The sequence below is a fragment of the Arvicanthis niloticus genome, chromosome 4, assembly GCF_011762505.2.
Source record: "Arvicanthis niloticus isolate mArvNil1 chromosome 4, mArvNil1.pat.X, whole genome shotgun sequence".
NCBI lineage: Eukaryota > Metazoa > Chordata > Mammalia > Rodentia > Muridae > Arvicanthis > Arvicanthis niloticus.
The window spans coordinates 66262638-66276591 of NC_047661.1; the positions used below are offsets into that span (position 1 = coordinate 66262638).

At 45.0% G+C, this 13954-nt stretch overlaps 1 protein-coding gene across 13 annotated transcripts in view; it reads right to left on the bottom strand.

Moving 5' to 3' along the window:
* Dclk2 (doublecortin like kinase 2) overlaps window positions 1-13954 on the bottom strand; it is a 129856-nt gene that overhangs the window by 2493 nt on the left and 113409 nt on the right. For 4 of the 13 annotated variants that reach the window (XM_034500072.2, XM_034500071.2, XM_034500073.2 and 1 more), the window contains 5 exons: window positions 10760-10893; window positions 10386-10463; window positions 5084-5180; window positions 4502-4582; window positions 3264-3380 (listed from right to left, as the gene is read on the bottom strand). In XM_034500072.2, coding sequence (XP_034355963.1) covers window positions 3264-3380; window positions 4502-4582; window positions 5084-5180; window positions 10386-10463; window positions 10760-10893 — 507 coding nt within the window. Of the gene's footprint in view, window positions 1-278; window positions 848-3263; window positions 3381-4501; window positions 4583-5083; window positions 5181-10385; window positions 10464-10759; window positions 10894-13954 lie in introns of those variants that run through there. The other 9 variants (XM_076932615.1, XM_076932614.1, XR_013109896.1 and 6 more) reach the window with 8 other exon arrangements.

Sequence of the window (13954 nt, forward strand, 5' to 3'; positions counted from 1 at the left end):
TCAGGGGAAGCAATGCAGCAGCAGGAAAGGCAGGAGGGGAGAGAAGCAGGGACAGAAACTGGACTTACTTTCAACAGAAGCGACACAATTAAGTCTTGTCTGTCTTAAATAAGGAAATAACCCCAAGTCCCACCCCCATGCCACCAAAGTAAGCAAAGAGCCTCTGGGTGGAAAAAATGTATCTTTTGGCTAATGTTTCTCCCTCTGCAAGACCATGGAAGGAGGTGTCTTGTCATTCCCTTCTCTGCCACAAGATGGCCCCTTCTAGTCTCTGAGGCTTTTCTTTCTTTCTTTTTTTTTTTTTTTTTTTTTTTTTTTTTTGTCCCTCACTGGGACAAAGAAGCCACCTCGCAAATACACTGTCCTCCGTCAGCACTAAGCACTGTCAGGGAGAGCACTCTTTCTGATATGATCATGTTCTTACCCTGGAGGCTGGCTGATAAAAATGCTGCAGCTCTGGACAAAGCACTAAAACCTCATGAAGATACTCATCCCTTGCCGTCATTTGCAGAAAGATGCCCTTCACCTATGTAAATAGGAGCAGGGCACAGAACTGCTGGGCTCCGCTCCTGAGCAGGAACAGACTTGACAAGCTAACTCTAGCACAAAGCTCCCCAAAGGCGTGCTGGGCTGGCCAGAAGGAGGTCAGTGGGTTCAGAGGACCCATACCAGCAGGAAGCTGAGGGCCCAGAGTCTGAGACAAGCATGCAGCTGGAAGAGGGCCTGAAAGTTAGGTGTGGCTCTCATGAGCAGTGTGTTGAATACCAGGATCTGCTTCAAGATTTCCCATAGTCTCAACTGGGGAAAGAACGAAAGTCTGAAGTGTCTCTCAAACTGTCAAATCAAACTGTCAAACGAAATGCAGACAACAGTGTCACTTGGGTATCTCTCCTCTTTGAGTCAGCCCTACCTACCCTAGTACACTATTCGGATACCTGCTTTGGGGACATGCCAAGGTGACAAGAGACAGGAAGGACCTCATCTTTAAATTATGCACAGAGATCATTAACCATTCAGCTACAAACATACCTTACTCTTCTGCTACTGAGACCATATATTCAGTAATGACAAACTCATGCCAGAGACAGGCATTGTGTAGTTATTTTATATATAAAAACAATTTTAAAAACTGTTCTCAGTTGTACAGTCATGATACATATGACACAGGACCCAGAAGTGTGTCACAAGTTCTACCCAGTAGCCACATATAGGCCCAGCCCTGAGCTGGGGAAGGACAAGCAAGAAGCCTTCTGCTACTTTTGGGGCCAAGTCAAAATTTGCCAGGCTGGCTTTTGAACCACTGAGAACAGAGACTGCTAGAAACAAGTCCCAGGGATATCTCCAGTGGATTCTAAATGCAGGTCCCACTGCTCACAATCTGTAGGCTTAGGCAGAGAATGTGGTTAGCTGGATGTCACCAACATGTGCCAAATAGCTCCTGCATATACATCAACACACAATTTTTATACAGTCACCTTCTTAAGGTTTGTTCAGTCTCGGGAACACCCTGTTAAAACTCAAGGGTTTGACATCTGACTAACTCCATTAGGAAGGGGAAACCGCTATTTGTAAGTGGTGAGAGGTTCTCTGTGTTATTATCCACAGTGCAGCTTACACGGCTTACACCTGGCCCAAGAGGACTGTCAATCATTCCAGACCCTCAGCTGAGCTTCAGTGGTCAGGAGGCAGAGAACAGGCCTAATGGCCGTTAATTCCAGCGACCCACTGGATAAATTCTCCTAAGTGCGGGGCACAGGGCTGCAAAACTAACGAGTCCTGGAAGATTAGAAATCTAATTAACATGATATAAAATTCTGACTATCAAATTCTCTTAAAGACTGTACAAGATGTTGAATATATCCTTTGGGAGGTTACTGGGGCACACACACCGCCACCGAGCTGCACCCCTAGCACAAGTGCTGACTCTTAATGGTTTTCTCTTCCACTTCCACAGAAGCTGCCTACAACACCATGCATGGTGCAGATGCACCCAGCTTCTGTTCACAGGCTGGGTCTCAAAAAAGAATCTCTGAAAAATCCTCCTGCTGTGGACTCCAGCCTTCCTGTGTTCACCAAAGAGCACCCCAGAGTCTTACAAGGCAGCACAAAGCCCAAGTTGTGGACTCAAGCTATGTAGGGAGGAAACACACACAGATCCCAGCAGGGAACACAATGGGAGGCAGCCTACCAAATGAACAAGAGGCCTGGAAGAAGGGACTGTGTCACCAATAGCAGGGATCAGGAATGCTGCAGGTGCTTAACCACCAGCAGAATATTTGTGTCCATAAGGGGTGTGCACTCTGTGGCTTCCTGGACTCCCATGTTTTCCAGACTTTCTGAGACTACAGTGTGCAGTCAGAGTTTCCAGTAGTGTAGGGAGGAATACTGAGAACCTTTCCCATAGGGCACAAGGATGCTCTAGAAGCAAATGATAGAGCTTCAGGGACGGCCTATCTCAGGAACCTGCCGCTGGAGAGGTGTACCCACACCCCGGCCCTGTGTGTCTGCAGTCTGCTGTGCGTGGGCAGGAGGACAGAGACACTGCTGCTGGAGACCTTGGCTGGTTTGTACCTTGGCTGACCAGCAGGTGGGAGATGCTCAGAGCGACTCCCAGACATCAGTGAGCTTACTTGGGTTTATTTTTCTGTCCTGTACTTTCTTTTGGCTCTCCTTAATGTTACTTTTCATTTTGTGTGTGTTTAAATATTTAGATTCGTGGCCTTAAGTATTTTGAAAGAAGTACAAAAATCAGATCATTGTTACTTTTAAAATAAAACTCTAACCATAAAAAAGTGATGTAAAAAATACTTCTAAGGGTTTAAAAACACACCAACTATTTTTATTTTAACTGAACAGTCTTTAAAAAGTGAAGTTTATTAACTTGGCTGTTTCCTATCCAAAGTCTGTAAGAAACCACAGCTCAATCAGAGGCTGGGCCTTGCTTCCTCACACTGCCCATGCTTGGACTGCAATCCCTCCCTGGATGTAGCAGCAGCTGTGAGAGGTGAGCTCCCTGGCACTTGCCTATCACTGCGGTTCTGTGTCTCCTCCCGGCCCCTGGCCCCTCGCTGCCATGCAGAGTCTAGGGAACAGGGCCGAAAGCACCCTTCACATGCCAGGCAATGCTCCATGGAAACAGGAACATGGAAGACACCAGCTTCCATGAGCAGAACACTGGCTATCTAGTTTAGAAGACAACTCCAGCTCAGCAGCCAGGCCAGAAGCCCCCAGCTCTGCCAGCCAGAGCTCGGCATCCCACTTACCATGATAACAGAGACCCCGGTGGTGGTGCTGTTCTGTTTGGGGAGTGCGTTATTAAAGTGCTGTTTTAGTTTACCTGTAACCTCGGCTTGCATATTATTCTCCTGGGATGCATCATCCTACAGAAAAGAACCAAACACAGTGATTCTGGATCCTCAGCTTCAGCTGCTCATTAAGTTATGCCCACCATCAACCGAATGACGTCGTTCTAAACAGGCTCATCTTAGCCAGAAGAACAGAAGTTCAATTCTTTCAAATATAATTGTTGCCGTTGTAGAACACCATGAAAGAGCACTGGACCAGCATGCATGAGACCCTATATTCCATCCTCAGCATGGCAGAAACATACAGAATTCTACAGCACCATGCCTCAAGCCTTCAGGCAGAAGGCTCCTCTGGATGGCACCATATAGGGTTCTCAGGCCCTCTCCTAAGACAAATACAATACAAGTCACCCCATGGAAACATAAAAACTAAGAGTTTATCATTTTCATGAAGAATTTATGCGTGCTGTGCCACCTTGCTATAGCTCTGATTACACGGCAGGCTGAGGAGGGAACATGACGTGAGCCTAATGTTTGACCCCATTTCTTAAGTCGAAACAAAACAAAACTGGCAAGAGAACACACGCTGCATGCTGAAGGCTCAAGCTCCATCCCTAGGGCATCAGTCATTCAGCTGATTGTCCTTATTGCTCACAAAGAGATGTGGTGTCTCCTCAACCTGTGTCTCAGCCCAGGGGAGCAGTCTGAAGAGTGGAGGGAGACAGAGCGGTATAGCCCTGTGGCTGATGAACTCAGTGTTCAGGACTTCCCTTCTAGTTCTTTTTGCCCAGGGGAAACATGTGGTCAGTACCACATCCTCTCTGCTACCTCCTTCCAGTCCACAGGACTTCATGCCATGTAGACACAGAGGTCATAGTCTGAAATACATTCATCTCTGAGGAAAACACAAACCCCAAAACTAGAACAAAGTCATGGAATGGGTTCTTAACGAGCATCAGAGCCAACCCCCACTCCATAAATGAGTAAACTGAGGTCCAGCAAGGGACAGACTAGCTACTAAGCAGACGGCGACTCCAGTATCATCTTCTCCCATGATACTTGATCATTAGGACAGACATTCTACCTGCCATAGAGTTTAAGTGCACAACTGTGTCTGTGCAAAACACACAGCAAGAAAGCATGCTGCTGACCACACAACATGAATTCCTTCATTCCCTGGGAATGTGGGTACTTACTGACACCCAGGGGTGACTCAGAATTTCTCCTGCAGTACAGCGAGCTTCAACGTTAACCTGAAGCATTTGACTGATTAACTCCTATAAAGGGAAGAAAGGGGAGGAAAGGGGGAGGGAAGACCACAGAGGAGGAGAAAGAGGGTGATTCCAGCATAAATACAGAAGTCAAAAGCCAACACTGCAGCCCAGCCACTGGGGAGTGAAGCCAGCCACCCACATGGTCAGGGCTTGTGAAACCGGCAGATCCACTGCCTGTGTCAGCAGCGTCTCCCTCTAGTCAGTGCGATCCCAGACTGTCTCCTAAGACTTCTGGATCTCTGACCTGACTCCACAGGATACTGCTGAATTTTCCACTTTCATCACATATGTTTACAGAGGTTAGAACAGCAGTGGAGGGACAGAATTTTAGTCCATGTTTCAAAGTCTAGTTAGAGACTCTGGAGACTACACTATAGGACATTATATAAACTTACAGAAAGGAAACATATTAAAAGTCAAATCTCGGGAGCCCCAAGCTGTGGGCTGCTACAGCCCCACATGCTAGGACCCTACAGCGTACACAGGAAGAGCCCTACACAGTACCTTGGCAGAGTCTGTAATGTTGTCCCAGTAGGGGGCTGGAAACTCCAGCTTTCCAGCCAAGATCTGGTCAAAGAGGTCTTCCTGGAGATTGTTCTCACTAGTGACAAAGAAACGGAAGAATAGTCACAAAGAGGGACAGGAAGAGTAGAGGCTCTTTGGTTTGGGCATGTCACTGCTCAGTTGTGTGTCATAGCTACATGGTGACAACAGGATTTTCCTTCTAGACTATGAGCCTAAGGACATTTCCTAGGCCTGGGAACCAAAGGCACAGACAACGACACAGGGGGAGCTTCAGTAGTGGATGGTATGAAAGGCTGAGTACTTAATGCCTCAGAGAACAAGCTTGTAAATGGTTAAAATGAAAGCGAGGTATTGTGGCATGCTCCTCCAGAACTAGATACTTGGAGAGCTAAGGCAAGGTTAGCACTTGAGCATAAGACCAACCAAGGCAAAATATAGCCAGAGCCCATCTCAGGAAGAAAAAAAGGAAAAAATAATATATATACACATACACAAACACATATACACACATATACATGCATGCATACACACATACATATGCATGTATATATGTATACATATGTGCACACATGTATATGTATGTATATATAATATATATATTTATTTCTCTATAGAAATATGTCTATATTTATATCACAAGCAAATACAGAATTACAAACAGTGAAACTCTCAGGGGGAGGTTAGCAGTTCCGCCAGAACTCATGCCTAAGTGCAGAACGGCAGCACCTATGCAACCTTTAGTTTTTCCTTCGCAGGAAGGTTTCTACGCAATCTTCCACTTTTTCACTGAAAATCAGAGTTCAGAACCTAAATTTATAAAAAGCATGACTTAATTTGCTCCCCACCACAACTCATCTTTCCTTTGTCTCAGAAAGCAAATACTTCCAACTGACGCCAGCTAGGTTTGCTCAGTCAAGGAAAGCACCCTGGATGCTCTCAACTGGGCGTCACCCAACCTGAGCTGCTTGGCCCTTCCCCAAACACACATATGGGGTCTAATGGATCCCTGGCTCCTGACGTTTGGTTGAACTGTGAAAACAGGGAAGGGAGAGACTCTGGATGTGGAATGTCCCCGTGTGTGGTGAACACGGGAATAGAAACAGGAAACATTCTTAGCTTTCTTGGTCCACCACAAGCCCCAACAGAAAACCCAGAATATGCTGTAGGATCAAAATTAAAATCCAGGAGTATAAGTCAGCAATTACCTGGGAAGACTACAAATTTCTTAGAATTTCTCCGCCAAGCCTTTAGGGTTCTGATTCCCATTTTCTCAAAAGGGACACAGAGCAGTGTTTAGGGACAATTGTTAGGGCTCTCTCACTGGGACATGGCTGACTGCTATACTCAAGAGAAGCGTTTGTGAGACTTCTGCTTTGGCTGCGCAGACAGCCAAAGGTATATTGAGAACAAGGGCCAGGTGGGACAACTGGGCAAGGCGAGAAGTCACCACTGCACATCTGGAAAGTGGGTGCACACAACTGTCTGTAAGGAAACACAACGGTTTCTCTCCTTTGCTGTGGTCAGCTCAGTGCTCCTTCAAAGGAAGTGAGAACTGCACAGAAGAACCCACTGGGACTTCACAGAAGCCTTTAGAAGTAAGAGCTTACACAGCAGATGGTGCTAGAAGAAGACATACATATGACCGACTCTCAAGAGTGTTCCCACTACTCCATTCATCTCCCCGTTTTACTCCTGGAGTTACGGGGAGCTGACATTGACTTGATCACTTGGCCAATACAGATCTAAAAGCTGGAGTCCATCTGCATCCACCATTCACAACAGTCCATGGAATCTAAGCAACATAGCCTGATCCAGCAAAAAGGACCCCAGAGAGTTAAACAGATAGAATGAGAGTCCAGGGATCAGCACTGTCTATGTCCAGAGCTAAGCACCCAGTGGAAGAACAGCCCTACAGGCAGTCCATCCTTCCTGGTAGTCAGGTACAAACAGCTACTCTGTTTGAATCCACAATGGATTTATCATCACATTTATATTACAAGGTCTGGAGGGGGTGCTTTTTTATTCTAAAATATATCCCTGAGATGACAGGGCCATGGGTGTAAAACAGCCCATTAAACAGAAACAGTCTCAGTGACAGACAATAAAAGGTTCAGGAAGAACACCTGATAATGTCAGTTAGCTATTTCAGACACAGCCCTCATATATGATCATGCGCATGACAGAGAGAGCTGGGCGGGGTGGGGTGGGGCGGGGCGGGGCTGGGCTGAGAAAGGATGGACCAGGAATCTCAGAACAACCTTACAAATGCTTTAGTCAGTAACTGTAGCACATTCTTTCTTGGGAAAACTTTGGATGTCTCTGAAAACCAATTTGTGTAAAGATGGCTCTGATGTTGAGGAGGGGGTGAGGGACAAGTAAGCTCAAGAAATAAGAAGAACAAACAAACCAACAAACAGAAAGCAAGCAAGCTGGAGCTAAAACCCAAAGACACTGAAAGAAGAAAGACAGCCATTAGACAAAGGAAGCAGTACATTTCCGATCACAACTTCAGTTCAAAAGCTGTCAGTTGAACACAGACTTTGTAAAAGTCAGAGCACTTTGAAGTGCTTGTTTAAAGGGCTTTAATATGTATTATAAAACATGAAATAGTTGCTTTATTTGTTGATACAGGGTCTCATGTAGCCCAGCATGACTTCAAACTTGCTACATAGCCAAGGGTGGCCTTGAACTTCCTATCTTCCTTGATTCCATGTCCTATGTTCCAGGATTATAGGCAAGTGCTGCCATGCTGGGTTTTACATAGTGCTGAGGATTGAACCAAGAGCCGTCTACCAATCAAGTGAGCTCCCTCCCCAGCCCTGGAGTCACAACTATGCCATCCGTAACAGTGGGTTGTGAGATCAGCATAACAGGTCTGTGCTGTAAAGACGCTTCTTGAAGAGGTGTTTCACATCATAGATTATCTCAGTAGCAAAGAGGAAAAACATCTTCTTGAAGTTGCAAAGTGTGATAGCCAGAGGTTTCTGATATTAGGCAGCCCAAGTCACCTCTCCATCTCATGATGCTGATGCTGTCCATGAGTGACATCCAACTTATCCAACTTGACCCTCACTTGGGTAACAGTAAAAACCCTGCTCTCCCTGGCTGCACCGGAGACTATGGACACTAGAGGGAGTAGTGAGCATACATTCCCTAATGCTAACCCTGCAAGTCCCTTTCCCTTCCTATACATGGGTAAGTCATGAAAACTCCATGTTAACCCGTCCTGTTACCACCTGTTAGCAATTCACACCATCCTTCCAAATTTGACTAGCCACTCCCGGAAAAAAAAAAAACAAAAAACAAAAAACAAAAACAAAAAAAACCCAACATCACCCAAACCAGCCTAGGGCCCAAGTAAGTCACTGTAAAAAACAGACCACAAATTACCCGTCCTCTACTTCTTCCCTTCTGCCTTACACATGGAGTCCTTTAGTCTATGCTTAGCATCTCTGAGCTGGCCAATCACACACACCCAACCAGTTGCTTCTGGTCATTATTCTTGCATTCCATGTTTCTATACCCTAAGCTCTTCAAAAGCAGACTCTCAGTTCTTTGTCATTCTGTGCACAGCAATGATCAATAATCAATAAAAACATTGTTGGACTCACTGAAAGTGTGAGAATTTTAAAAAAAATTAAACTTTCTAACTTTCTCCAGGAAGTTTTCATAACAAATGTTTAGAGAGAAAAAATACTTTTCATTCCCTGACCCAATACAACATTAACCACTACTATGCACTCCTCAAAACTCCTTATGGTGAAACCTAATCCTCACTTGGAAGGCATTACAAGGTGGGTTTTTGGGAGACAGCCAGGGTTATGAGAACAGAGCCTTCATAAATACAATCGTAGTGTCTTTGGGGAAAGTCCCTAGAGAGGGTAGAGTTCGGTGGTAGAGTGCTTGCCTAGCAGGAAGCCTTGAGTTCAACCCCCAACATCATGAGGAGGAAGAGGAGGAAGAGGAGGAAGAGGATGAGGAGGAGGAAGAGGAAGAGGGGGAGGAAGAGGGGGAAGAAGAGGAAGAGGAGGATGAGGAAGAGAAGAAAGAGGAAGAGGAGGAGACAAGACACTCAGAAGTTCCTAGAGGTTGCCCTTTCCCTTTCTGCTGTGTGACTTCACAGAGAAGATGGCTGTGCACCACCAGGAAGCAGGCCTTCACCAGACACCAAGCCTGCTGCTGCTCTGGTCGTAAATCTCCTGCCTCCATCACTGTGAGAATAAGTTTCCAGTCCTAATGAGCCACATAGTCTGTGGCAGTTTCTTACAGCAGCCGAAATGGACTGAAACCACAGCTCTGAGGATGTGCCTGTGAACTACTGCCAACACTTGGAACGGTACCTGGCACACCGAGTTTGTTGCTCACCAAACAGAGTGAAGGAGACAGTGGAAATAAAATGCAGAAAAGCAGCCATGCATGAGCAGATAGATGCACTGCGGCTTCCAAATCAGTCCGAGCCGCAGCAGAGGAAATGAAACAGATCAAAAGAGCAGAAGCCAGTGTGGCTGGCCCAGCCCTGGGCCAATGGCTGGGCTGGCCCAGGCGGCAAGCATTTCCATGGCTGGCTGTGTTCACCTCTGTTTCTACCAGGCCAGCACATAGCTGCCAAGTGTCAGGCCAGTTGATGCCAAATTTTCTGTAACTTCACTTCTCAGATAATAAATGTTACATGAAGGACTAAAACTACCATAAAGCATTCCTGGTTTATGAGATCGAAGTTGGGTGATTTAGAAATTTCATATCAAAACCGAGTTGTTTAAAACGCTGCTCTCGAATCAAGTAAAAGTGGCACCTATACCAAGAACTTCAAAAAGTACACCTGAATGATTCAGCTTTCTACATAAGGATCTTTAAATTCTACCCTTCTTCAGAAGCAGCAAAGTCTAGAGTCTACTAGAAACATATTTCATGGAATGATAGCCAAAGAGCTCACAGGCCTCATATCACAAAGCAAAGGTCTCATATCTGAAGTATGGTCAGGCTAGGGACAGCTCAGAGGCAGAGTGTGCACAAATGGACAAGCCTGTGTTCAAGCTCCCGTACAAAAGAGAAAGCAAGGAAGGAAAGAAAGAAGGAAGGAAGGAAAAAAAAAAAAAACAAAGACAAAAACAAAAATCAAAACGCCAAAGACAAAATATGAGTTTCCACCAGTAGGCTGTAAATTAAGACAAACAGTGAAAGGTGTATTATATAACTTTAAACTGGTAATTTTATTTACTGGCTTAGGGTCCTTTCTGCCAGGAGGTAAGTGTCTGGGAATGTATTATTCAAATATAGTTACCTCCGGAATGGTGGGAATCCACAGAGAAGTATGTACGTAATCACACCAGCTGCCCAAACATCCACCTTCAGGCCATACCTGGAACAGAGGGAGAGCAGGTAATGCCGGCCTGAGCATGTGCTTCACTGCTGAAGTCTTTATTAGTGCCACCCAGAAGGGGGAGCTGTCTTCTGAAAAGGCCTATCAGTGATCGCCTTTCACCCCGCAGGCCAGATAAGAGCAAACTACTCCCTGAAGTCAAGCTCACAGTGCAGGTTACATCTCTCTGCTCCTCAGTCTTCCTTCTCAGGATACACATGACACAGAGCAACGTCGACAACTATGTGCCTTTGTCACCCATGTCAAAGCACGATCAGAGACAGGCAGAATCTCACCCTGTTTCAGCAATGATTTCTGGTGCCACATAAGTTGGCGTGCCACAGACTGTGTACAACGGGCCTTCAACCACTGTCGCCAGCCCAAAGTCTCCCAGTTTCAAAGACTTGGTTCCATCTGGGTACTCGCACACCTGGAACAGAAAACAGCCAACAACCATCAGTCTTTGTTGCTGTTGTTTTGGGTCTTTCCCCCTTCCCTCAAACAGCTGCAGGAGGGACCTCAGAATTAGGCAGGAAAGACACATTGACTTTTACAATGTTTAAAGAAAGTTCTTCTGGTAAGAGAACCATTGTTGTAAAGGGCCAAGAGATCTCCTCAGAGACTTCGGCTCAACTGTGTTTTCCAAAGGTAAAATTTTACGTGACCTACAATGCCCTAGCCTTAACAAGCCTCCAGGAGCAGCCCCGAGAGTTACTTTAGCTCCCTTCCTATGGCTTATTATACTTGCAGACAGACCCATGTGCTTACAATGACCACATAATTGAGAACAATTTACCTTAGATCCAAGCAAACTTTCCTTAAGAGATAAAAGGCAGGAAACAACATTACAAGTAGACGACTTTGGAAGCCAATGAACACACAGACAGCTAACTGAGGACTGGCTGTGTGATAAACGAACTTGCCAAAGTAGATTCTCTTGTGTGTCCATTTGAAAGCACCAAACTTCAGAGAAAAATAGCTGCACAGACCAAATCAATATGCAAGACTCTATTTTTGTATTTTAAACACAGCTTGTCTCTCCTTGTGTTTTACTACTGAGCTGGACTTGCATTTCAACTACTACAAACTTTAGAAGGAAAATATTTAAAAAGCGATGTTTTTTCAACAAAAGCAGCGAGTAGCATCTGCCACTGAAGGAAGTGACTTACACTTCAGTGAGTACAGAGGCCCTGGGGCTCCCTATAACACTGACGTCCCACTACCCTTTCCTGCTTCTCTGATACAGAACACTTCTTCCTTTGGGACATTACAGCATCCTCCATGTTTACATATAGTATTTACACAGCTCATGCACACCTTTCATGACTTTATAGAGTCATGGGTTAGTGGTAGTGATTCTGAACCCCTCTAAGGTAGGTATCACTCTGTGTGAACCCCACAACACAGCAGAAACATACACAAATATACAAATGATCTAGCTTGAAGCTACAGAGTGGAGATTCTTAGTCATGCCACACAAGACAGCTTTCCATCCATAGTGTTTAATGTAAACATTAATAAGAACAATCTAGTATAATTACAGTTAGGATTTATGGTACATTTACTGAAACCCAAACAGTAGACAAAATTCTGAGCTACTGAAGTGATCAGAGCATTTATTTATAAGCACAATTTCCTAAATGTCTGTATCATGAGTCAATGTCTCAGTAATGTCACTGCTATTTCATATTTACAAGTCATTAGTTACTGTTTTCATAAAACTGTTTATTTAAATCCTCCATTTAGAGATGTGTGGGGTGCTGAGAGGCTGTTGTCAGTCTCAGAAGCTGCATTTCTACATCCCCTATAGAACGCAGAGTCAGATGCAGAAGTACAGACTGAAAGGGAGTGGGCAGCCTACAGTTGCTGACTGGTTGGGACTCCTTGGTTAACCATGAAAGTATGGCTTAGATAGAAGTGGAAATAATAGTGCTTTAGCTGAATCATCTCCTCCCAATATAGAAGAAAACATGCAATGTATTAATAACCTTTAAATCTTAGCTGAGATTCTGTTCAAATCTATGAGGAAAATTAAACACCGCTGTATATCTGCATGGCAAAGACACACAGGAGGCTAGCTAGGCTCTGCTTTATGCAACTGACTGTGGAGCTGGAGTGGAGATCAGAGGTAGAGAGATTGCCCACCCTACACAAGGCCTGGCAAATAGAAAAGGAGGAAAAATGACTATCCCAGAGAGACAAATGAATGTTGTTCTCAAGGCTTCCTGACAGTTACTGATGCCCTCAGGAACTATTCAAATTTACCTATTCTCTCAAGCACATCACTAGACTTCGATTGGGACCACACTGGCCAACCAGAAAAACAAACACTACCTGCATTTTGCAGGCAAGGAAACTGAGGCTCACAGAACTCAGCATAAGCTACCAAGCAGGCTTTGCAGCCAGGACCCTTCATTGTCCCACTAAACCACCCTGCAATGGGTTCTACAGCAAAACAAAGCCAAAACCCTGGCAGCCTCAAATGCAGATTCTGAATGAATTTAGACAACTGTGAAAACCCCAGCCCTGCCATGTACAAATGGCCCACCTCACACTGAGAGATGCTCTGTCAAGCAGCTGGCAGAATACAAAGCTGAGAAGTGGGAGGAACACAGGTCTCGCATCCAAAGGGAATCCCTCATGCTCTCTAAATAAAATGCCAGTGTAATGATTTAGAAGGACATCAACCATGAGAAACCCAACCTCTTCTCTCCTCTGTCCCCAAACTCCTGGAAACACTGGATTTATCACTAGTCTCCATACTTAACTATGACAGGGCAGCTCCGGGCTGTAACTCACAGCATTAATGGCCACCTCTGTGCTCCCTGACACAGAGACCCATACATCTGCTTTGGCAGGGTTTTAAGTTATGATACCAGGCAAGGGAATGCAAATCAGATGTCAGAATGCCCTGCTGCTTAAAAACTGCATTAGTTCCCAGACTGGAAGAGAGCAAGAGTCGTGTGGGGTGTTCACTGTTAGTGTCTCAGTGGTACCTCAATGGTACTGTCTCTTCAGTGCAATGCCAACCTGCTGACTAAATCTAGGGAGAGACACATGACTGGGGCTTGCATAGCTGGCACATGTGTGGCTCAGAAATGTGTACACTGCTACGGTCTTTTCTGGAGCCTGACCCCACAGTCTTAGTACCATATACTCACAAAAAATGTCTACAGTCCTAGCCTCTTGAGAAGCTAAGATAATCTCTTGAACTCAATGCCAGAATTCGGAATTCAATGGCAGCCTTGAAAACACAGTGAGTCACAATCTCAATAACAACAACAACAACAATGCTCAGAAACAGTGTCTTACACTTTAGAACACAGCATAATGAAGGACCTCAGGGATGGGCTTCAATACCAACGACAAAACTCATTTATGTTTCACATATACTTTAAACACATAGCCTGAAGATAACTTCATGCGGTATTTTAAATTATTTTGTGAATGAAATGACATTCCACAGTATGTTAATTTCCACTTGGTGAGAT